This window comes from Salvelinus alpinus, chromosome 5 (assembly GCF_045679555.1).
Source record: "Salvelinus alpinus chromosome 5, SLU_Salpinus.1, whole genome shotgun sequence".
NCBI classification, from domain to species: Eukaryota; Metazoa; Chordata; class Actinopteri; order Salmoniformes; family Salmonidae; genus Salvelinus; species Salvelinus alpinus.
The window spans coordinates 21,221,691-21,246,573 of NC_092090.1; the positions used below are offsets into that span (position 1 = coordinate 21,221,691).

Below are 24,883 nucleotides of genomic sequence, written 5' to 3' on the forward strand. Positions count from 1 at the left end.
TTCTCTCATTCAGCTTTTTTTCTTCTTCTTTTAAAACTTTATTTAATTAGGCAAGTCAGTTAAGAAAAAAATCTTATTTACAATGACGGCCTGTTAAAGGAAAAAGGCCTCCTGTGGGGATGGGATTAAAAATATAATTAAATATTGGACAAAACACACATCACGACAAGAGAGACAACACAACACTACATGAAGCGAGACCAAAGACGACAACATAGCATGGCAGCAACACATGAAAACACAGCATGGTAGCAACACAACATAACAACAGCTTAATTTCATTTCAATTAACAGGTGTGCCTTGTTAAAAGTTTGTGGAATTTCTTTCCTTCTTAATGCGTTTGAGCCAATCAGGTGTGTTGTGGCAAGGTAGGGTTGGTATACAGAAAATAGCCCTATTTGGTAAAAGACCAAGTCCATATTATGGCAAGAACAGCTCAAATAAGCAAAGTGAAACAACAGCCCATCATTACTTTAAAACATGAAGGTCAATCAATCCGGAAAATTTCAAGATCTTTTAAAGTCTCAAAAACCATCAAGCGCTATGATGAAACTGGCTCTCATGAGGACCCCACAGGAAAGGAAGACCCAGAGTTACCTCTGCTGCAGAGGATAAGGTCATTAGAGTTACCAGCCTCAGAAATGCAGCCCAAATAAATGCTTCACAGAGTTCAAGTAACAGACATCTCAACATCAACTGTTCAGAGGGGACTCCGTGAATCAGGCCTTCGTGGTCGAATTGCTGCAAAGAAACCACTAATAAAGGACACCAATAAGAAGAGACTTGCTTAAATTATGTAAAAATGTACCACTAGCCACTTTAAGCAATGCCACTTAATACAATGTTTACATACCCTACATTACCCATCTCATATGTATATACTGTACTCTATATCATCTACTGCATCTTGCCATCTTTATGCAATACATGTACCACTAGCCACTTTAAACTATGCCACTTTATGTTTACATACCCTACAGTACTCATCTCATACGTATATACCGTACTCTATACCATCTACTGCATCTGCCATGCCGTTCTGTACCACCACTCATTCATATATCTTTATGTACATATTCTTTATCCCTTTACACTTGTGTGTGTGTGTAAGGTAGTAGTGTGGAATTGTTAGGTTAGATTACTGTTGGTTATTACTGCATTGTCGGAACTAGAAGCACAAGCATTTCGCTACACTCGCATTAACATCTGCTAACCATGTGTATGTGACTAATAAAATTTGATTTGATTTGATTTAACCATGTGTATGTGACTAATAAAATTTGATTTGATTTGATTTTGCTTGGGCCAAGAAACACAAGCAATGGACATTAGACCGGTGGAAATCTGTCCTTTGGTCTGATGAGTCCAAATTTGAGATCTTTGGTTCCAACCGAGTAGGTGTAGGTGAACGGATGATCTCCGCACGTGTGGTTCCCACCGTGAAGCATGGAGGAGGTGTGATGGTGCTTTGCTGGTAACACTGTCAGTGATTTATTTAGAATTCAAGGCACTCTTAACCAGCATGGCTACCACAGCATTCTGCAGCAATACGCCATCCCATCTGGTTGCGCTTAGTGGGACTATCATTTGTTTTTCAACAGGACAATGATCCAACACACCTCCAGGCTGTGTAAGGGCTATTTGAACAAGAAGGAGAGTGATGGAGTGCTGCATCAGATTTCTTATTTTTTTTTGTATTTAACTAACTGACTTGTATTTTTGTATTTAACTAACTGACTTAACTGACTTGACAAGTCAGTTAAGAACAAATTCTTATTTTAAATGACAGCCTACTCCTGCCAAACCCAGATGACCTGGCTTCCAATTACCCAACCTCAACCCAATTGAGATGTTTGGGATGAGTTGGACCGCAGGGTGAAGGAAAAGCAGCAAACAAGTACTCAGCATGTGGCAACTCCTTAAAGACTGTTGGAAAAGCATTCCAGGTGAAGCTGGATGAGAGAATGCCAAGAGTGTGCAAATCTGTAATCAAGGCAAAGGGTGGCTACTTTGAATCATCTAAAATATATTTTGATTTGTTTAACAATTTTTTGGTTACTACATGATTCCATGTGTTATTTCATAGTTGACGTGTTCACTATTATTATACAATGTAGAAAATAGTAAAAATAAAGAAAAACCCTTGAATGAGTAGGCGTGTCCAAACTTTTGACTGGTACTGTACATACATAGAAAATCAACAGTTGTGGGGAAAAAAGTGATGACGGCGCATAACTCATGAGTGTAAAATAAATGATTTAATATACAACAGAAAACATGTGCAAAATATTCATGATCAGTATGCTTTGAGTATAATAAGATAGTGAAAGCCTGGTTTAAAGGAAAGAACACTGGCTACCCCAAGCCTCTTTCACCAAAACCATCTGGAGCACGAGATTGCAGGCAATACTGTCTGCTCCATCTTACATACAAGGAACAGTCATCCGTGCCATTTTAGAGCTTAAAATAATGTGTTTGTTACAATATGATACATTTCATAACATGACCTGTAAGGTTTTTTAGTTCGACAACATATATATATACACACATATGTATAGTATTACCTTAAATTTACATAGAAACGCAGACAAAAAAAAAGGATAGTGATCCACTTTAAAATGACAGCTGGTGGCGACTTGATGGGACACAAACACAGGATGTCATTCAACCAACTGCGTCATTGTCTGGTGTCAGGGGGTCAAAGGTGAGCAATGGTGGAGTTCAGTATGTCTGGCTTGCTCTTGGTGTTAGTGGCCTTGGAGAGGTCTCGCTGTGGACAGAGGTACAGAGATAAGCATAGATATTCTCTTCCCACCCAACATCAACAGGCTAGTGTTCAGTTGGCACGAAACATAAAAAAATATTTACAAAACAGTATAATGGGGAGGTATGATCTAAATTAGAAAATGCTAATTTTCATGCAAAATATTTTGCTACAGCATATCCTAATGAACATGACCAAGGTGCCGTGGTAACAAATTGAGTAGCGACAAATAGCATTGGACACTACCTCAGTTTTCACTCCACAGTAAATAAACACAAATCTAGAAAATATGCAATTCTGGTAATTGCACATTTCCCAAATACATTTTGATTTAAAAAGGCAGAAACAACCACAGTGACAGACAGAGAAAGACTGAAGACTGAAGGGTATTAGGAGTGTGGTTGTAAAAAGGTTACATCAGTAAATAGCGACACACAGCCCAGCCTGAGAGCCCTCAGAGGGTTTAGAAGAACACACTAACAAGAGAGGGTACACTACTGTTACCTGGGAACATAATCAGGGATGAAGCGTTTTAAAGAATGTATCTTAGTGGTTAATGACATGCATATATTTGGATACAGGAATAATTATTTGATGTGTATGGTTTTAGTTTGGGCAATTCACACATTCAAACAAACCTTGATTGAACCGATTCGATTACTGTGTTGATTAAGCCCGTCTAAAAACAGAATACATTTATCAATTAGCCACAATTCTCCACTCAAACCCCCCCCTTATGGCTAGACCGTGTGTTGCTGCATAGAATCAGTAAAATAAGACACAGAAAAAAACACAAATTACCGCAAACTCGGAATAAGTGCTGGCGACAGAGTTAATGCTGAAGTTACGCTGCGGACTAGCCAGGGTTTTTAACCCACCGCTCTGAAGAGGGACTCCAAGTCCGGTCACCTGGCCCATGTTCTCCTTGTTGCGCTCCTGCAGTCCCGCAAGAGGGGGCTTACTGCGACCCGGGGTCCGTACCGATGGGACCTGGATGGGGGAAAACACAGAGAAAAGATGGATGAGGAGAAAAAGAAGCCTGGAATCCGAACTGATATATTCCATTTCCCCATCACTTCAACAATGGTGAAACAGCATCAGTTTGTATTCCAAGCTTGGGAACAGAAAACGCAACAGATGGTTTGCTTTGAGTGAATGTCAGGGTTTGAGCAAAAATTAGCATGTTACCCATACCAAATGACTGGTCTAAATTGAGAAGTAATTCAATAGCGTCTAAGTATACTGAACAAAAATATAAACGCAACATGTAAAGTGTTGGTCCCATGTTTCATGAGCTGAAATAAAAAGATCCCAGAAATTGTCCATATGCACAAAAAGCTTATTTCTCTCAAAAAATTGTCACACAACACAATGCCACAGATGTCTCATGTTGAGGGAGTGTGCAATTGGCACGATGACTGCAGGAATGTCCACTAGAGCTGTTGCCAGAGAATTTAATGTGAATTTCTCTACCATAAGCTGCCTCCAACGTCGTTTTAGAGAATTTGGCAGTACGTCCAACCGGCCTAACAACCGCAGACCACATGTAACCACGCCAGCCCAGGACCTCCACATCCAGCTTCTTCACCAGGGTCTTGACCGGACTGCAGTTCGGCATCGAAACTGACTTCATTGGACAAATGCTCACCTTCTATGGCCACTGGCACGTTGGAGAAGTGCTCTTCACGGATGAATCCCGGTTTCAACTGTACCGGGCAGATGGCAGGCAGTGTGTGTGTATGGCATCGTGTGGGCGAGCGAATTGCTGATGTCAATGTTGTGATCAGTGCCCCATGGTGGAGGTGGGGTTATAGTAATGGCAGGCATAAGCTACAGACAACGAACACAATTGCATTTTATCGATGGCAATTTGAATGCAGAGATACCGTGACGATTGTCGTGTCATTCAGCAAGATAATGTTGCAAGAATCGGTATACAATTCATGAAAGCTGAAAATGTCCCAGTTCTTCCATGGACTGCATACTTACCAGACATGTCACCCATTGAGCATGTTTGGGATGCTCTGGATCAACGTGTACAACAGCGTGTTCCAGCTCCCGCCAATATCCAGCAACTTCACACAGCCATTGAAGAGGAGTGGGACAACATTCCACAATCAACAGCCTGATCAACTCTATGCGAAAGAAATGTGTTGCATTGCATGAGGCAAATGGTGGTCACACCTGATACTGACTGTTTTACTAGGGTGTCTGTGACCAACAGATGCATATCTGTATTGCCAGTCATGTGAAATCCATAGACTACTGCCTAATTTATTTATTTCAATTGACTGATTTCCTTATATGAACTGTAACTCTGTAAAATTGTTGCATTTATATATATTTTTTCAGTGTAGTTAGTTGTTGTGCAAACATGCTGCATTGACCTTGTTGACTGACAGAGGGGGGCGGGAGGGTGAGTGACAGACAGTTCCGCCATAGGCTGAGCGCATGGTGCTGTTAGAGTTGGCACTAGAGAGGCTGGAGGTGGTGCCATTGAACTGGAGAGAACACACAAACAGAGAGTTAGTTAGTGATGCCAAAAGCTCACGTTATTAATGCGGAACTATATAAAACACAAGCCAGTGATTGTGTTAGCCTGGGTGTCCAGTCTTGTTTCTGCTTTAGCCACCTTTGTCATAAAAACGGAGGCAGTCCATAAACAGACTGGATACCCAGGCTAAGATTGGGCCACGCAATTGTTCCATGAGTATGAAGGCTAGAAAGAGCAGCAGCAAAGTTACTGGAGTGGTACCTTTCGTGCTTTGCTGGGGGTAGTTGTGCCAAGGAATCTCCTTTTGGTAGGCGTCCGGACAGCTGTCCCATACAGCATATCCACTTCAATCTGCTTGCTCTTTTTCAGTTGCTGTTACAATAAAATATAGATCAAAGTATTGTAACAAAGTAAGCTTTTATCTACACAGACCTAACCCTAACCCTAACCCTAACCCTAACCCAAAGTAAGCTTTTATCTACACAGACCTAACCCTAACCCTAACCCTAACCCTAACCTCTAAACCTAACCCTAACCCTAACCCTAACCCTAACCTCTAAACCTAACCCTAACCTCTAACCCTAACCCTAACCCTAACCCCTAACCCTAACCCTAACCCTAACCCTAACCCTAACCCTAACCCTAACCCTAACCCCTAACCCTAACCCTAACCCTAACCCTAACCCTAACCCTAACCCTAACCCTAACCCTAACCCTAACCCTAACCCTAACCCTAACCCTAACCCTAACCCTAACCCTAACCCTAACCCTAACCCTAACCCTAACCCTAACCCTAACCCTAACCCTAACCCTAACCCTAACCCTAACCCTAACCCTAACCCTAACCCTAACCCTAACCCTAACCCTAACCCTAACCCTAACCCTAACCCTAACCCTAACCCTAACCCTAACCCTAACCCCAACCCTAACCCTAACCCTAACCCTAACCCCTAACCCTAACCCTAACCCTAACCCTAACCCTAACCCCTAACCCTAACCCTAACCCTAACCCCTAACCCTAACCCCTAACCCTAACCCTAACCCTAACCCCTAACCCCTAACCCTAACCCCTAACCCTAACCCTAACCCTAACCCTAACCCCTAACCCTAACCCTAACCCTAACCCCTAACCCTAACCCCTAACCCTAACCCTAACCCTAACCCTAACCCTAACCCCTAACCCTAACCCTAACCCTAACTTGAGACAAGTGTATAACAAATGATGATAGGTCCGGTTTCCCAGATCCAAATGAAACCTAATCCTGGACTGAAAAACACTTCTTTGGTCATGCTTCTTAGTCCAGGACTAGGTTTGATCTGGGTCCAGGAAGGAGGACCAATACTGTATCTCTCAAGTTAGGATTCTGCCCTGAAATGAGTGGCCATGTCTTTACCCTCTCCAGTTTCTCATTCTCTTTCTCGATGCGGTGCAGCTCCCACTGCTCCTCTACAAACTGCAGGAACTTCTGTCCATTCACCAGGAACTCCCTGGCCTGCTCCTGCTCCCACACATCAATCTGAGCCTTCAGCTTCTTCTCAAGCTGGACAAATAAAACAACAATATCGGGATATAGCCAAGTGTTTTACAGTATAGTATGTGTTTATATAGCATAGCATTATGTACAGCTGGTAAAAAAAACTCAAAGCCTTGTCATGTTTGTATGTACAGTAGCTACCCCCTAACAAGGGAATACTACAGACTCCTGTCTTTTTCAAAAGGATTTACCTTGGGCAGGCTTTTGTGGAGCTCGGCTTTCTGTTTCTCCTCTTTGAGCAGATTCCCTCCTCTGTTGGTGAACCTGGAGGGGTCTGTGGCTTTTTTCTGTGGGGATAAAAAGGTAATGCCAAGGGTTAAAACCCCCTAAGGTTGATGTCTGCGCCTCCTTGGAAATCTAAATTAGCATTATACAAAAATCCAGACACACAAAAAAGTATTTTTTTGTTGGTCAATTTAAGCTAGAGATGTTTTTGTTGTTGCATTGGATGTGTCTCAATCCACTGCATTCGCCTATGTAACACTTCCGCATTTGGGGTGAAAGGTGACAGAGCAGTGTTTGTCAGACCATGAGACATACCGAAAATTGGTCTTTGCACAAAATAGTCTGTAGCGTCCAAACGGTTTTTCCTACAAACTATCATGACCCCTCTTTGGAAACATTTTGCTCCTCGACCCCCACAAGCGTCTTGGGACTCGTCTGAAGTCGGTACAGACGATCTGCCAACTTCTGTCTATACCGTTTGGGCTACACACTAATACGCCTGTATAAAGGAGAGATTCTCAAAAACAAGTACGTCGGTTGTTTTGTTCTAGGACATCCACAGGCCTCACAAGACTCGTCTGAATGTCCCTCAGTACCGGTTGACAGTTTTTTTTATGAGAGTAGAGTACCAGTCAAAAGTTTGGACACACCTACTCATTCTTTTCTTTATTTTTACTATTTTCTACATTGTAGAATAATAGTGAAGCTATCAAAACCATGAAATAACACATATGGAATTATGTAGTAAAAAAAAAGAAGTGTTAAATGTATTTTATATTTGAGATTCTTCAAAGTAGCCACCCTTTGCCTTGATGACAGCTTTGCACACTCTTGGCATTCTCTCAACCAGCTTCATGAGGTAGTCACCTGGAATGCATTTCAATTAACAGGTGTGCCTTGTTAAAAGTTCATGAATTTGAGCCAATCAGTTGTGTTGTGACAAGGTAGGGGTGGTATACACAAGATAGCCCTATTTGGTAAAAGTCCATATTAATGGCAAGAATAGCTAAAATAAGCAAACTGAAACTACAGTCCATCATTACTTTAAGACATGAAGGTCAGTCAATGCGGAAAATTTCAAGAACTTTTAAAGTTTCTTCAAGTGCTGTCGCAACAACCATCAAGCGCTATGATGAAACTGGCTCTAATGAGGACTTCCACAGGAAAGGAAGACCCAGAGTTAAGTTCATTAGAGTTAACGGCACCTCAGATTGCAGCCCAAATAAATGCTTCACAGAGTTCAAGTAACAGACACATCTCAACATCAACTGTTCACAGGAGACTGCGTGAATCAGGCCTTCATGGTCAAATTGCTGCAAAGAAACTACTACTAAAGGACACCAATAAGAAGAAGAGAGTGCTTGGGCCAAGAAACATGAGTAATGGACATGAGACCGGTGGAAATCTGTCTTTTGGTCTGATGAGTCGAAATGTAAGATTTTTGGTTCCAACCGCCGTGTCTTTGTGAGACGCAGAGTAGGTGAACGGATGATCTCCGAATGTGTGGTTCCCACCGTGAAGCATGGAGGTGGTGGTGTGATGGTGCTTTGCTGGTGACGTTGTCAGTAATTTATTTAGAATTCAAGGAACACTTAACCATCATGGCTACCACAGCATTCTCCAGCGATACGCCATCCCATCTGGTATACGCTTAGTGGGACCAGCATTTGTTTTTCAGCAGGACAATGACCCAACACACCTCCAGATTGTGAGGGCTATTTGACCAAGGAGAGTGATGGAGTGCTGCATCAGATGACCTGGCCTCCACAATCACCCGACCTCAACCCAATTGAGATGGTTTGGGATGAGTTGGACTGCAGAGTGAAGGAAAAGCAGCCAACATGTGCTCAGCATATCTGGGAACTTCTTCAAGACTGTTGTAAAAGCATTCCTCGTGAAACTGGTTGAGAGAATGCCAAGAGTGTGCAAAGCGGTCATCAAGGCAAAGGGTGGCTACTTTGAAGAATCTCAAATACCTTTTTGTTTAACACTATTTTGGTTACTACACAATTCCATATGTTACTTCATAGTTATATATACACACACACACACACACGTAAGAAAAAAAAGATATAATAATAATAATAACAACAACAACTGTTTCCTGACCTTTCTTATATCTCTTAGACACTTCAGAACAACCTACTTTAGATTTTTGGAGGAACTTGCTGTTGTTCTATGTAGTGAATTTGTTATTTAATGCATTTGTATGGGCTAATAGCAGTAAGGCTCCCCAAAAAATTAGTAAGTCATTTGTACAAATATTGTTTTATAATTCAAAATTAAAATGTTATGTTATTTAACATCAAAATTGTTTGGATGAAAAAGCCTAGGTAATTCAAAAATAAGCAATACATGTTTTCTTACAGTGAACTATCCCTTTAAAGCCCATTAAAAAAAAAGATGATTGCACTTGTCTTTTCCTACTAGCACCAACTTTAATGATAACGTCTTTATTGACAAAAATGTACGAACTAAAACTGTGATATGTGGTTGTCTCACCTAGCTATTTTAAGATGAATGCACTAACTGCAAGTCGCTCTGGATAAGAGCGTCTGCTAAATGACTCAAATGTTTCCACGGTGCTTCTCCACTGCTAACCTCTAGTTCCAGGAAGAGTCTCCAGCTCTCCTCCCAGCGTTGAACCCCCTCAAACAGCTCCTTGTGTTCTTCATAGTGCTGCTTCAGCCTCAGGATCTCAGCTTCGTGCAGCCCCAACAGCTGCTCTGTAAAATCATCTGAAGGAGGGAAAAACAAATTATTAAATGTATTATTAAAATCAGTTACGTCACATTGAAGAGAAAATTGCCTTTTGAAAAGGGAACACTAAATGCATGGGTATGTGACGCACCGGGTATGTGATTAATAAGTTAACAATCATAAAACACATTGTTCACTAGAAAGAATTCTCTGAGTCTTCATTCATTGATGGGTCTACCAAAGCTTGTGTTTTACCTGTAATCCAAACCCTGAAACCCAACTTACTGCTAAAATAGGGCACAAAGGCCTGTTGCTGATCACTGCTGAAGAAGCATTTCTCCCAGAGCACTGCGATCTCTGAGCGGATGGCTTCAGTAACGTTTCGCATGTTCAGTCGTTTGAGCTCCATCAGTCGCCTGCCCTCTGCCTCTAACTGAGGTGTGAAAAAGAAGAGAGAACAATTTGGTTCTTTGATTCTAACATTTTCTTGATTAATAGACAGACCTTGTTTAGAAACAGCTTTAGAATGCCAGATAGACTACTGGAGACAATAGTGACTAGCCAGGGTACAAACCAGAGGTGTATACATACTACAAAGCAGGATCAATTAGATTTAAAAAAATTAAAACACCATAAACAACTATTGACTTTCTGGTTCATTAAGAAAGCTAAACTTAGATATGTGTTTTAAGTTGTTGAGTCAATTAGACCAAGCCCATTTCAAGCTTATCTTTCAAAAATAAAATAAAACAGTTATTTCAGAATATTTAGGCAAGTAAGGGGCATGGTCAACATTTGCTCATTGGACTTTGGTCAAAATAAGTGCACTAGAAAGGGATTAGGGTGCCATTTGGTACATAAGCGAAGAGTGTTCACTGACAGCATCCAGGTTCTTCTTCTTGGAGGCGACCATGTGCTCTGAGAAGAGCTCCCTCTCCTCCTGGGGCACCTGCAGTCTGTCCCACAGCTCCTGGATCTTCTCCCTGTGAGCCTCACACACCGCCTGGTTCTCTGCCTTCCTCTCCTCTAGCTAGACAGAACAACATAGACAGGGGACGGTCAGTAAAGGAGCACTATGGAAATGGGCACGTTCCAGGACGTCTGTATTGTCTTTACATGGGGCGCGACTGCAATAAAGACCTGGAACACGGCCAATGACAGATATTATCAACAAAATGCAAATGAAGATATTTACATGATCTATAGTGAAGTGATAATGAACTGATACAGTATTGTTGAAATGTAATGCGTGTAGGTCGACTGGTTTTCTACTGTATTGTGGTGGTGAGCAGATCAACTTTGTTCATTCTGCACAGACATAGCAAAGTATCGCTCAAACTATCATCTGAAACATATTGGATTAGTTCCATTCTCACTTGGCCGAGGAGGAGTTTGAGTGAGGCGATGTTGTCTTTGGACAGGCAGAAGGCCTCCTGGTCCTCGCAGACGATGTCCTTCTCGAAGCTGGTCTCTGGCAGCTGGTCCAGGTCGTCCATGCACAGGACGATCTGCCTCTTGATGCCCACAAACTCAGCGTGCCGCCGCTCCTGGCCACGGACAGAGAGACATGCCGTTAGGGATCTCCTCAAATGTGGATATTAGTTTACATCAGTGTTTTCCCCCAATATTATTTTCTCTAAGTGAGGTGCAGAATCAATGGCCAACCTTTTTTGGCTTTACTACAACCAATTAAACTAATCATGACTCTAGATTAAAGACGGAGAGTAGTTGAATCAGCAAATAAGTGCCGAGCTGATGGCAGAACAAGCAGCAGCTCTCCAGGAGCAGGGTTGAAGTATGCACCATCATTCACATCTACGTTCAAATAACATGTTTTCTTTCAAATCCTTTGAGTATTTGATTGAGCCTGCATGATGTATCACATGGGGTTTGCTCCTTTGTGACTATTCCATTAGTTCCATTGCACCAGGTAAGCACAATCAAGTGCAGCTACATTATATATATATTTTTTAAACAAATACTACTGGTATGTGAATCCAGGGTCTGCTTTTATTACAAATCCCTATCTACCTTCTCTGTGGTCTGGCTGGCGATGTGCTGGTGGAAGCTGTTCAGCTGCTCCAGGGAGGGCACGGCGTTAGGGTCGAGGACGTAGGGGTTCGAACACAGAGTGTCACACAGGTCCTGGTCGCGCTCCGTCAAGGCCTTGAGCTGCTGCATCCTCTGGGTCCGCTCCTTCACCAACACCTCCACCTGGGTCCGGATCTCCTTCTCCTGTTGCAGCATGGTGACGCCCCGCTCCTCCTGGTGAGAGAAAAGGTATTGGGTGAAGTTGCCCCTAGACACTGTATTTCCCCCACTAATGGTTAAGGTGAGGATTGAGGAGGGGAAACTGATCCCAGATCTGTATCCAGGGAAGGCACCAGGGTTGGGGTTAATGCCATTTAAATTGGCCCTAACCCTGGAAGCCTCAGGCAGAATATTTATCCAAAGAAATCTTCAAATTCGAAAATGGACTTATCTAAGCAGTCTGGAATGGCCTCATTCCCTTCTTTTCCATAATAGCCCTTTTTCTCTCCATCCACTCATCTTCAAGAAATGGACAGCAATAAGTCCATAAATCATCATAGTAAGCCGTACATGCTTTATCCTAGAAATATAATTACTAGAAAGGACAAAGCCAATCAGACCATGGCAATTTGAGTGGGACATTGATTTGAATCCCTATCCACCAGTCATTATATTTCTATGCGTTATGTCATTTGCATACTAGTAAAACTTTGCAGACCTTGTTAGAAACTGTTAGGATGCTTACCTCAAATGGGGGTAGCTGCAGTTCCAAGCACAGCGTATCCAGTTGTTTGCGACAGGCTTCGATGCTGCTCAACAGTCTGGTCCTAAGAGACTCCTCCTCTGTTATCATCATGTCTAACAAACCCTGTGAGAGATGTACAGAAATGACTAGTCAGTCCACATATAGGAAGGAATACATACTTGTGAATTAGCTACATATAGAAATCTCACATTTAGCAGACTAAATAGATAGGCTACATCACACATATGCCCTAGCAACACACCCCTCAAAAGTAGGTTAGCTAGCTACTGTACTAGCTCTTCACCAGGGCGTCAAGCTGCACTGACGCCCTGGAGCAGAGCTAGCTAGTTTTTTATTTCACCTTTATTTAACCAGGTAGGCAAGTTGAGAACAAGTTCTCATTTACAATTGCGACCTGGCCAAGATAAAGCAAAGCAGTTCGACACATACAACAACACAGAGTTACACATGGAGTAAAACAAACATACAGTCAATAATACAGTAGAAAAATAAGTCTATATACAATGTGAGCAAGTGAGGTGAGAAGGGAGGTGAAGGCAAAAAAAAAAAGAAAAAAAGGCCATGGTGGCGAAGTAAATACAATATAGCAAGTAAAACACTGGAATGGTTGATTTGCAGTGGAAGAATGCGCAAAGTAGAGATAGAAATAATGGGGTGCAAAGGAGCAAAATAAATAAATAAATAAATACAGTAGGGAAAGAGGTAGTTGTTTGGGCTAAATTATAGATGGGCTATGTACAGGTGCAGTAATCTGTGAGCTGCTCTGACAGCTGATGCTTAAAGCTAGTGAGGGAGATAAGTGTTTCCAGTTTCAGAGATTTTTGTAGTTCGTTCCAGTCATTGGCAGCAGAGAACTGGAAGGAGAGGCGGCCAAAGGAAGAATTGGTTTTGGGGGTGACCAGAGAGATATACCTGCTGGAGCGGGTGCTACAGCAGGTGCACAGACAGGTGTCACGGCTTTGATAATGTTGTTTCTTGGAGAATAATTACTCTATGCTTGAGTGTCAATTTGTTCTGACTCACCTTGATGTGATTCTTGACCACATTGGTTCTCTGTAGCCTCTGGTCTTCTGGTATTCCTATCTCTTCCCAGATGTCCTTCAGGTGGCAGAGAGCTTTATTCAGGCAAGCCACAGACTCGGCTGCGAGCACCTCACTGGAATGGGCCGGGGACATATATAAAAAGGTTTAATTTTTGGACTGGCATGACTAGTTAAAGTTACTTGACTTTGCTGGACTGCTGCAAGTTGCAACGACAAGGGGCAGCACTGCAGCAGTAACGTTAACGTCAGTGTCAATGTCGTCCTGCTATTGTAATTTATCAGTCTTTGAATTGATAGCACACAGTAGTCCATCCTTCATTCAGCTTTGCAGACACGCCCAGTCGTTAATTGTTAACGTTACAGTATAGTACAATCAAATATGTTATATCTGTGGTATTACAGACAGTAACGTAAGCTAACGTGCTCGCAGCCGAGTCTGTGAATGACTGTCTTGCCTAACGTTAGTCATTCCTGGCAAATTGACATCTAACGTTTGCTAAAATGTTGATTTAGCTAGCAAACTCATAATCTTCAGTAATCTTGCAGTTTTATTTCTAGATAGGTAACTAGTTGTAGCTAGGTATAACGTTAGTCACAAAACACTGCTGCTGTTAAATTAGCTAGCTTGACATTTCAATTCTGCATGCCAAATGCTATACTTTTTACAAATAACGTTACAATTCACTTGCCTCTTTCTCATCGTGAAGTCCCAGTAATTAAGTCAGTTGTGTTGTAGCTTGCAGCAAAACTTCTCATAAATCCTCAGATCTCTGTCCTTCAGCTTTGCCTGTGTTAGGTCAAGCCGTTTCTGTCCGATTCAAAAATATGCATCAAATTGCGGTCTTGTTTCTCATTGGTTGAGGACGGCCATTATGTCATCGTTTAGACATTGTGGTACCATATGCGCATGCGCAAGGGCGTGGCCTTACGAAAACGAACAGTTATTACCAGTAAAGCGACAGACATGCTTTCAAATGTCACTGTACAGAGACGTCATTGTTTATTTAACTACAGGTATTTGATATCGTAAGATTCATAAATATAATTTATTATAAATCGCAGACAACAAATAAAACGTAATATTTATTTTGTACTGTGTAAAGAAAACAACATTCTTTGTACACCTTTTGCAGTTGGTATAGCACTATGATGGAATATATTCCAACGTCAATAAAAAAATTCTGAACCAGATCTAGCCTAGACAGTGACTGCTTCCAATACAAGACTCTGAATAATAGGTGCAAACAAGTAGTTTGTTGTCATATTGTAGATCCAAATTGTCCAAATAGTCATCTGTATTTGTCCCCATGATGTCTTGGACCACAAGCTGGATGCTTCCATTGGCAATGATAGAAAGACTCATGCATGGTTGTCCAACATAGACTCCAGAAGTCTGGCACTGTTTGTGATAGCTGTGGTCACCACAATGAATTTAAGACCTAGAAACACCATAGAGAGAACACATTATCCACTTTTATTCAACTTGTATTTATACAGAGAATCCCAATTGAGAGCCAATATCTCTTTTTCAATGGTACAAAGTAATATGTAGAACCCGCTTGACCTATATAAAACATGTATTGTAAACTATGTAGTCACCACAATAAATGTATGACCTAGGAGAAATAGAGGTAGAAATAGGGGCATGAATATATCTTTCCTTAGCTCACACCCTCTACATTTTCCCTGTCAGCTTTGGGATTCGAACCGGCAACCCTCTGGTTACTGGCCCACCTCTCAAGACTTCTGCTGTTCCCTACATTGGCACACTGTTAAGTTTCTAGTACCACCACCCTCCAGAATCCCAATATAAAGCCTTCCTTACCTTTCTCTCTGCCCAGGAAGCGTAGTGCTGAGATCTCTGAGAAGGTGCACCCACCCAGGAACATGACTAGGATGATACGCTGGGAATCGGTTTTCACCCTTGCGTCTGATCCGTTGCTACCTGCTGAGAGAGAGGGGGGAGGTAGAGAGCGAGAGAAAATAAAGAACTGGAATGCTCTGTGTTCCCTTTTCCTCTATGGACTTTCCATTCAAAAGTGCCTTTTACATACATTTCAGTGTCAATGTCAAGCCCACTTGTCTTACCTGTGACTGCAAATTCATGTCCGTTGAGCATGCGGGTGACTTCCTCGAGCCCTGTCCAGCCATCACGCTCCAATACCTGCAGACGTAGCACAAGCAGAATAATTTTTATTTTATCACTAATTGAAACCACACTTCTGTCTTAGTATCCATGAGTTCATTCATATTGGAGTCCACCTACCTGTTCGATGAGTTTGCAGCTCAAAGGAATGTAGGCTCCACTGAAGATATAGGCCATGTCTCGAGGGACACGGAGGTCATACTCTTCATCTGACTTGGGCACCTTGATATAGATATAGCAAGGACATCCGGTTTCATTGCAATACTGTTTGGTTATGGAGTTATTTTAGGGCAGTGTTTCCCAAACTAGGGGTCGTGATTTGAAAATGGGGTCCCGAGAGAAACTTAAAAAAAAATATATATAAAGAAAATCACTCTTGGTTCTTAGAACCAGGGTTTCGTCAGTAACCTCCGGTAGCCTCTAGATACAGTTGTAATAAACAGAGCGGTTTCTGTTTTCTTCCTACAAATGTGGCTCAATCTTTTAAATGGTTCAAGATACAAAATATTATGACCTCATTACTGTAAGATTAGACTCTCAGGAACACGTATGTATCTTCTGTTTCCCTCCACAATGCTCGCAAGCCACGCAGGACTCATTAGAACAGACGGGACAAGACTAGGCACTAAATCAAACTGAAGATCAGACAACATTGTTGCCTGATGATCTTCTGAACTTAAACCTTTCCTGGTGCATTTTAGTCACTTCAAACCATATTTCCTTCAGATTGAAATACTGACAAAAGTAATGGCAAACTGATTTATAATAGACTGTCATAGCCAAAATGTAAAAAGTAAACATTTGCCGTTGATTACATCAGTTTTTTGACATGGTGGGGTCAACTTTTTATTTATGTCAAAATAGGGCCAAAAACGTTTGGGAACCCCTGTTTTAGGTCGAGTTTCCTGGCCCTTTCCCAGCCTAGTCCTGAACTAAAAACAAAGTTTAATGGGGAATCCAGGATTAGGCTTAATCTGTGTACACAAATCCGCCCTATAATGTTTAGTGAAATTTCATGAAGTTAAAGTAACTCAATACATGGGTATGTTTTTAATATGGTAATTAGGTTGTTCATTAAATTAAAAGACTACATACCAGATTGAGCCTCCTGCCCAAGGCACGGAAATTGCTCTTCTTGGCCAGGGAGGAGAAGGCATCAGTCAGCTTTCCTAAAATAGAACATGTTGAAAGGTTCAAGTGCTGATATTTTGCAGAGCATCTTGTCATTGTCAGGACTCTAAAGTAACATAGAGAAACCTATTCAGACATTTCATCAATTAGTGGTGGTCACTTAGGAAAGGTAACGAGGAGAAAAACAAAGTAGTTATATACAGTAATGGTATTGGGACCCAACCTATATTAAATACAGTAACTGTATTGGGACCCAGCCTGTATTAAATACAGTAACGGTATTGGGACCCAGTCTGTATTAAATACGGTACCGGCATTGAGACCCAGCCTGTATTAAATACAGTAATGGTATTGGGACCCAGCCTGTATTAAATACAGTAATGGTATTGGGACACAGCCTGTATTAAATACAGTAACGGTATTGGGACCCAGCCTGTATTAAATATAGTGACGGTATTGGGACCCAGCCTGTATTAAATATAGTGACGGTATTGGGACCCAGCCTGTATTAAATATAGTGATGGTATTGGGACCCAGCCTGTATTAAATATAGTAACGGTATTGGGGCCCAGCCTGTATTAAATAGAGTAACGGTATTGGGACCCAACCTGTATTAAATACAGTAACGGTATTGGGACCCAGCCTGTATTAAATATAGTGACGGTATTGGGACCCAGCCTGTATTAAATATAGTGACGGGATTGGGACCCAGCCTGTATTAAATATAGTGACGGGATTGGGACCCAGCCTGTATTAAATATAGTAACGGTATTGGGGCCCAGCCTGTATTAAATAGAGTAACGGTATTGGGGCCCAGCCTGTATTAAATACAGTAACGGTATTGGGGCCCAGCCTGTATTAAATACAGTAACGGTATTGGGACCAGCCTGTATCTGACCTGCGGTTTTGTCGTTGACCAGTTTGCCCACTCTGCTCTCCATGACAGTGAGGGTCTCTCCAGGCTGCTGCTCCACCAGCAGGCCTAGCTGCTTCAGGTTGGAAAACGTCAGTAGGTGTTCAATGCCATAACTCTGAGAGAGAAAATAGGACAGAGAACTATGTAACAAGGAAAAGGCTCCAACAAAACAACAATGGAAATACAAAGATACAGAATTAATCCAGTCTAAATGCACATTACACTGACGGTGTAACACAGTAACACACTAGCGGGCAAAATTTGGCCTGGGATGTCATCATTTTATGGTTGTAAAATGGTTGGTTGTATAGATGTCTTTTTTTCCTGACAACATCAAGATATCTGGGACTGGGAGAGGTCATATTTTTCTGGTCACTAAAAAGATTTGTACCAAAAAATATTTTTTTCCAACCAGTACACAACATGACATCACAAAAGATGTCAGCCTGACATCATTGCAACCAGTTTTTCCCAACCAGTACTAGATATAATTTAAAACAATACCTATGATAGCAGAACCCACCTGTAGAAACTGGGCTTTTAATGACCGATAATCTTTGGGAAGGAGGCCTGAAGGAAAATATAAACAGCTGATTTAAAAGGACTAAGAATCTTATCATGAGATCAATTATATTTTCATGTGTTTGGTTAAAAAACATCTCTGTGACGACTCACCGTTTTCTGTGAGAGACAGCAGACAAAGGAGTCTCATACTTTCCACCATAGAGACCTAAGGTGGATGATAACACATTAAGGTGGATGATAACACATTAAGGTGGATGATAACACATTAAGGTGGATGATAACACAATAAGGTGGATGATAGCTTCCTCCAGTGTAGTCCCTGGCAACAAGGTTTACAGTTTGATGTGGTTGGAGAGAACAATTATGTGCCAGGATGATTGATGAATACAACCTGCAATATAAATCTTATTGGGCCGATTTAGCACTATGATTACCTGTATGCATGTACCATTCATAGAAATATAATGAATAGAGCGGATTTGGAAGCTCTAACCCTGGCAATTTGACTGGTAAACTCATGGGTACACTCAGAATGGCTGCCAGTCCACCCATTATGACATCATTGACTTGAATGGAGACACCCTTTCTATTCATTATATTTCTATGGTACCATTATCTTCCAGACAATCTTACCTGTCTATTGATATGCTCCTCTATGTAGGAAATACATTCACGTATTTCAAACCCCTCAAGTAAGGCTGTCGGGTGGGGAAATAAGTATCAGTTATTATGCAATGCAGGAAATGGGATTCATATGGGGAAAAAACATATGCCTCAAAGTACAGTACAGCCTATGTAATTAATATTACAGTGCTCTGTCTTCAACAGCTCTTGGAAGTCCTGTTTCGTTTTCTTCTTCATCATCGACTCACTGGCACCAATATCTGAAGAGAGACATGTCTTTTTAAAGGGATACTTTGGGATTTTTGCAATGAAGCCCTTTATCTACTTCCTCACAGTCTGATGAACTCATGGATACCATTTGTATGTCTCTACATCTAGTATGAAGGAAGTTAGAGGTAGTTTCGCGAGCCAATGTTAACTAGTATTAGCGCAATGACAAAGTCTTTGGTATCTAATAAAATACTAGCGGTTACCATAGACTTCCATTCATTCATAGGATCCTGAGAGGCACAGCAGCGGTCTAAGGCACTGCATCGCAGTGCTGGAGGCGTCACTCCAGACTCGGGTCCGATCCCAGGCTGTATCAAAACCGGCCGTGACCGGGAGTCCCATAGAGCGGCACACAATTGGCCCAGCGTCGTCCGGGTTAGGGGAGGGTTTCGCCGGTGTAGCCCGTCATTGTAAATAAGAATTTGTTCTTAACTGACTTGCCAAGTTAAATAAAAACTAAATATAAATTGCACTAACACCAGTTAACAACTTCCTTCAAAATGCACACAGACATAAAAATGGTCTCAACCAATTCATCTGACTCTGGGGAAGTAGAGACTCAATACTCACGCAAACTGAGGAGCCGATGCTCCTGTTTTAACCCTTTCAGCTCCTCCGACACAAACGTCTTCATCTGTTTAATGTCCATTCCACTACGCTTCTGTAATGACAGAGACGGAGAGAGATGAATAATCGTCAAACTTCTACTCTTTGATGTAAAGAAAGCTATAAGAGAACATTTAAGACAAATATGATGCATCCACGCAGGGCAACACTTCACCAGGGGGGCATTGTTGTAAATTATAAATGTGCTGTCAATCAGCTTACCATACCTAGCAAATAAAGGCAAACAAATCAATTGGAAGCACAAAGGCCCATAGAGATGTAAATATGGTCAGAATGAAACACTCACATCATATGCAGTCTGGAGGTTTCGGGCCTTTTGACTTAGGAAGCCAAACACCTGGGAGAAATGCTCGTTCCTGATCTCGTTAAAAACCTGAGAGAGAAACACACACAAATTCCAGTGAGACTGTCATCCTTAAGCCAGTGGAGGGGAAATGATATCAATTCAACCGTGTTATACTTCTAAAAGGCCAACCTTATCTTGAGAGTTTAGCATCACTTTTATACTCTTGTCAGAGGAGGTGACATCTGGACCAAACTCCACACATCCTATAGGACAAAGTGATGGATTATAATTCCATACAGACAATGGACATACAATGCATAAAATGGCATTAAGATCTTATTGCAACTGTAATGGTATACAGCAATAAGAGGCTTCAGTGTGTGTGTGGTCCTTGACTAGGACACAATATATGAAGACCACATTATTTGCAGTATAGCTATTTCAAAGTAGAGACTGTAATCAGAGCAAATATCATTGCTTACCACATTTAATTCTGAAAATATCATCCACAAGTCCTTCATAGACAACCTGGGAACACAGAGGAGTCACAAGGTCCACATCTGCAAAGAGAATGAGAAAAAACATTAGTATGATATCAACTATTATTATGACACGTATCACCCTATTGTTATATTTAAAAGAGAATTCCATTCAAAATCCACATTTTCATACGTTAGTCCGTGAGAATGAATAATAACGCCATTATCCAATAGCATATTTAAAATGTCAAAAAATGAGAGCAAAAAATAAGACAAACGTCACAACTGCCGTGATTCACAGTTCAAGAAAGATCTACCTCTGTCAATGAGAAACACATTTCCGATCTCCGCTTGACGCGCTCTCTGTTCCCCCTCCTCCACCTGCTCCCTCCACGATTCATACGCCATCTGAACCGGGCAAGAGACCAGACATACTGTTAACACTTACTCTATGAATCTCATCTAAATCATGGTGTTTGAAAATCTAAATCATCTGTACCGGTGCTGCTTTCTGACTGTGTCTGCATTCAACAACATACAGCTCTACCTTGATGAACAAGACAAAGACTGGTTGGCTGAAGCATAAACAGACTGGCACCCATAGTAAATAATTCATTCAGTACCATCTAGAATCATAATCCCAGATGTATTTTAGTTTAGTTTTAATTCAGTATACAAGGCAGCTAAACACTGAATTGCGGTATACAAAAGTACATTAAAGAGTGTTGATGTACTGAGCTGATCTTACCTTGGAGCATCGTCCGATCCCATACACCTTAGAGAAGGGGCCGTAGACAGAGTGTAGGAGATGCAGGGCACTACCCGCTGTTCTCACCCAGCGCTGGTCTCCCTCCTGTGGACACACAGGTCATGCGTGTTAGAAAAATAATTAGCACTATGAATATAACCATGCTAGTCTCAGTGCTAGGTTGTTAGTTATATGTCAAAATGTGTTACTAATTTGTTATTACACTGTACATGCTTATGCAACTACATGTAAATACATAATTTTTGCATCATAAAGTGGGACTGATATTCCTAAATACAGCTCCCGTCAGCACTACTGTCTATCATTACCAGGAAGTTGTCTCTGAAGAATTCCGGAAGCTCCAAGCTAATGATGTCATCGTCCAGGGGCAGGAGGTAGAATGACCACTCGTCAGTAGTCACATCTTCACAAAGGAGTGAAAAAGTGTCTGTTAACATTCAAACATCTGGAATACCAAAATATGAATATGAAATTTTAAAAGACACCTACCACCAAAGATTCCCTGCTCCTCCAAAAGGTTCTCGCATGCATAAAACTGTAACAGACATGGAAAGCGAGAGAAGAATGAGCAAAGAAAATAAATATAATTGTTTTATTGCAGAAAGTATACACTAAGCACATAATAATCACCTTCTGAGGGCTAAATATAATCTTGTATCTTCTGAATCTCCCAAATGCTTTGTCTGTATTGACCACATCTGGAAAAGGAAACCAATTTGTCAGTGGGCATAAGAAACAGCCACGAAGTGTCCTGTATAACTGCCCGTACGAACCACCTGCGAAACGGCACTCTACTCACTGCTGTCAGACTGTATAATAACTCTACCTCTTAAATGCTTCCCCCCCCAATTTTTTTTTTTACAATCAAATTTTAATATTTCAATTTCCATTCTAAAAAATATCCTGTAATGTTTCAAGTGTTCTGTATTCTATTTATGTAATGTGTTATGTATTTAAATTAGTTATGTATTTAAATTAGTGTTTTGCAATTATTAGTCATGTAAATTCTGCATTTCTTCAGTTTATTTGTGAGCAAGAATAAATCAAACTCATAACAGAGTGATTTCCCTCATTGTCTTCCCGATCAAGGACATTAAATCAGAAGCCTTTGTTTGCACAGTAACACAACGTACTCCAGAAGCACTGTCAATAATACCACTGATCCAGAAAAGACAAGGCATTTCAAAGTCTGGGACGACAGTAATTCATTTCTCAGGAAGGGAATAGCGTTGCTAACTTAATCTTTCACTGCATTGGCATCCCAACAATTACACTTTAATGAAATACAATATGAATCAGCAGATTTTCAATATCAGGGTGCCACCATTCTACTTACCACATATCCACTTGACAGTTTTTATTCTTGGGCGGATCAGGAAGCATAGTCTGTCAAGGAAGGCACATTATTAAGGCTATGTTACAACATTGTTATGGCTGTGTTACAACATTGTTATGGCTGTGTTACAACATTGTTATGGCTGTGTTACAACATTGTTATGGCTGTGTTACAACATTGTTATGGCTGTGTTACAACATTGTTATGGCTGTGTTACAACATTGTTATGGCTGTGTTACAACATTGTTATGGCTGTGTTACAACATTGTTATGGCTGTGTTACTTGTTCCTCCAAGACAATAAAAGAGAAGCAGATCTATGGAACTACAATAGGATTTGCTACTTACTGATCTGAGGTGCTGACAATGGGTTTGTATTCCACTTTGTAAAGCTTGTCCACATCATGTTGCTACAAGGAGAAGGGTCACAAAGATTGTATAGGACTGAACCTCATTGTAACCTGGTAAACTGATATATGTAAGGACAGGCATAATCAATATGGTATACAGCAATATTCAGAAACATAACAATGACATGTACCTTTAGTGTTATGACATTAGCAATGCGGTCCAGGGGGCTCATCAAATCTGCCTCAATGAACAGGTCCTTCCTCCCAGGTAGCTTTAAACCAGGGGAGTAAAAATGCAGTATGACGATAATGAGGATGATGAATATACCTAATCAATCCCCAGAAAGAGGAATTTAGGATTGCTACCAGCAGTAGAGACTAATATACATTATAGAAACATAGAGGGACGGTTTCCCAGACACAGATTTAGCCTATAGAATCTCAATTGAAACAGATTTTCAGTCCAGGACCAGGACTGTCTGGGAAACTGACCCAGGCTTTACAACTTTAATAGGATCCATGACTTGTGTGAGTACTTGTGGATACTGAGAACCAAGACAATTGATAACCTGAGTGGGGGGAAGATGAGTGGAGTAGTCCTACCTGTTCCAGTAGGTAAATGAGCTGGTCCCTGGCCAACCTCTTGAGCAGAGAGAAGTCAGGGAGCTCAGGGGCATCTCTCCTGACACTGTGAGCCATGGGGCCTGAGGTGGAACAGAGTAGCACACCTGCCCAACCATTCACCTCCCTGGAAAATACAATCCAGCTGTGATGGGCTACCCACTGGGCACACTCTGGTTGAATTAACACTGTTTCCACGTCATTTCAATTACATTAAATTGAACCAACGTGGAATAGACATTGAATTGACTTAATTGCCGAGTGGGTAGCTTCACAATGACAACGAGCTAGCTAACGTTAGCCACCTAGCTAGAATTCGTAACATAATATACATATTGCAAATTCGTAATATATTATACGTTTTGCAAATTCATAAAATATAATATGAATTCTAATTTGTCAAATATCATACGAAATGGTTGATGGACATCCACAAATTAATGCATACCATACGAAATATAACATATCATACTAAATGGAATGTCTCTGATTTAAATACAAAATAATAAGACATTATCTGAGACCAGGTGCCCCTACACACACACACACACACACACACGGCAGTGGGCTCTGTCCATTGTGCTGACACAGTGCAGCAGAGATACAGATTTTGTGCCAACCTGTCACTCAATTGTTATAACTTTTTAAAATATTTTTATATAGGGACATTACAACAAAAACTGAAGGGGCACAAGTTTCAACTGAGGGGGTAATCCCCCTTTTGGCTAATCGTGGAACCGGGCCAGCTACAGTATAGTGTATATACAATTATTTCTCACTGAAATTAAATATACGTTTCGAAAACCTGTTTGAACGCGATTATTATTTACTTACCTAAACGTTAAAACAGAGCGTCGAATTTTTGTTTACATTGAGACAAATGCGGGTGTAACACCTGAACCCCTGAAAACCAACATACAGAGAAGGGTTTTCGAGAGCTAACGTTAGCATACTGTAGTTATCAGCTGATTTAGTAGTCACACCATGATTAACTGTATATGGCAATAAGGACGACGACAGTCATTAAAACCAAATGTATATACCGTTACTGTATAGGTTATAGGACGATTTAGACGATTTAAAAATGTAAAATAAACAAAAATGCTCTATCAATTTTAGCTAGCTAGGTACATTACCTTGGTTTGTTTCCGGATGTGCGGATGTGATGTTGCGAATCTTTGTTTCACTACGAACAAGTAAATAGAGGGCACCGTATCTCAAGACATGACTGGAGAGAAAAACTGT

The 24,883-nt window shown here is 41.1% G+C and overlaps 2 protein-coding genes across 10 annotated transcripts; both read right to left on the reverse strand.

Annotated features, from left to right (window-relative positions):
* Positions 1-2,237: 2,237 nt before the first annotated feature.
* On the reverse strand, positions 2,238-14,409 carry LOC139575702 (protein regulator of cytokinesis 1-like). 7 transcript variants are annotated; one of them, XM_071400925.1, is made up of 15 exons: positions 14,249-14,407; positions 13,540-13,672; positions 12,496-12,618; positions 11,751-11,984; positions 11,096-11,266; positions 10,600-10,749; positions 10,005-10,152; positions 9,621-9,757; positions 6,986-7,081; positions 6,654-6,800; positions 5,521-5,631; positions 5,153-5,266; positions 3,567-3,755; positions 3,404-3,444; positions 2,238-2,771 (listed from the first exon to the last, which is right to left on the reverse strand). In XM_071400925.1, exons 1-15 carry the CDS (start codon positions 14,257-14,259, stop codon positions 2,723-2,725), a joined length of 1,854 nt encoding a protein of 617 aa, XP_071257026.1. In that variant the 5' UTR covers positions 14,260-14,407; the 3' UTR covers positions 2,238-2,722. The 7 variants fall into 7 exon arrangements, with proteins under 7 accessions (XP_071257026.1, XP_071257031.1, XP_071257029.1 ...); XM_071400930.1 differs by lacking the exon at positions 6,654-6,800 and having other exon boundaries at positions 14,249-14,409; XM_071400928.1 differs by lacking the exon at positions 5,153-5,266 and having other exon boundaries at positions 14,249-14,409.
* A 220-nt stretch (positions 14,410-14,629) lies between these two features.
* Positions 14,630-24,873, reverse strand: LOC139575699 (vacuolar protein sorting-associated protein 33B). 3 transcript variants are annotated; one of them, XM_071400914.1, is made up of 24 exons: positions 24,775-24,873; positions 23,621-23,765; positions 23,209-23,289; positions 23,016-23,077; positions 22,669-22,718; positions 21,963-22,030; positions 21,822-21,867; positions 21,641-21,735; positions 21,312-21,416; positions 20,881-20,971; positions 20,567-20,644; positions 20,274-20,347; positions 20,085-20,171; positions 19,742-19,832; positions 19,087-19,161; positions 18,911-18,975; positions 18,428-18,482; positions 18,276-18,322; positions 17,735-17,867; positions 16,801-16,874; positions 15,826-15,927; positions 15,648-15,723; positions 15,385-15,504; positions 14,630-14,998 (listed from the first exon to the last, which is right to left on the reverse strand). In XM_071400914.1, exons 2-24 carry the CDS (start codon positions 23,714-23,716, stop codon positions 14,919-14,921), a joined length of 1,851 nt encoding a protein of 616 aa, XP_071257015.1. In that variant the 5' UTR covers positions 23,717-23,765; positions 24,775-24,873; the 3' UTR covers positions 14,630-14,918. The 3 variants fall into 3 exon arrangements, with proteins under 3 accessions (XP_071257015.1, XP_071257013.1, XP_071257014.1); XM_071400912.1 differs by having other exon boundaries at positions 15,385-15,507; XM_071400913.1 differs by lacking the exon at positions 24,775-24,873 and adding an exon at positions 24,473-24,598 and having other exon boundaries at positions 15,385-15,507.
* Between the last annotated feature and the right edge of the window lie 10 nt (positions 24,874-24,883).

Bases quoted from the DNA above. Each gene is read 5' to 3' on its own strand.
- LOC139575702 (XM_071400925.1), bottom strand. The intron at 9,758-10,004 runs GTAAGTTGGGTT...TCCCTCCTTCAG, and splicing joins CTTTGTGCCCTATTTTAGCA to ATGATTTTACAGAGCAGCTG. The intron at 7,082-9,620 runs GTTAGCAGTGGA...TTATCCCCACAG, and splicing joins GACTCTTCCTGGAACTAGAG to AAAAAAGCCACAGACCCCTC.
- LOC139575699 (XM_071400912.1), bottom strand. From the start codon at position 23,716: ATGGCTCACAGTGTCAGGAGAGATGCCCCTGAGCTCCCTGACTTCTCT. The intron at 23,290-23,620 runs GTAGGACTACTC...CCTGGTTTAAAG, and splicing joins TCATTTACCTACTGGAACAG to CTACCTGGGAGGAAGGACCT. The intron at 20,172-20,273 runs GTTGGCCTTTTA...TTTCTCTCTCAG, and splicing joins TGCTAAACTCTCAAGATAAG to GTTTTTAACGAGATCAGGAA.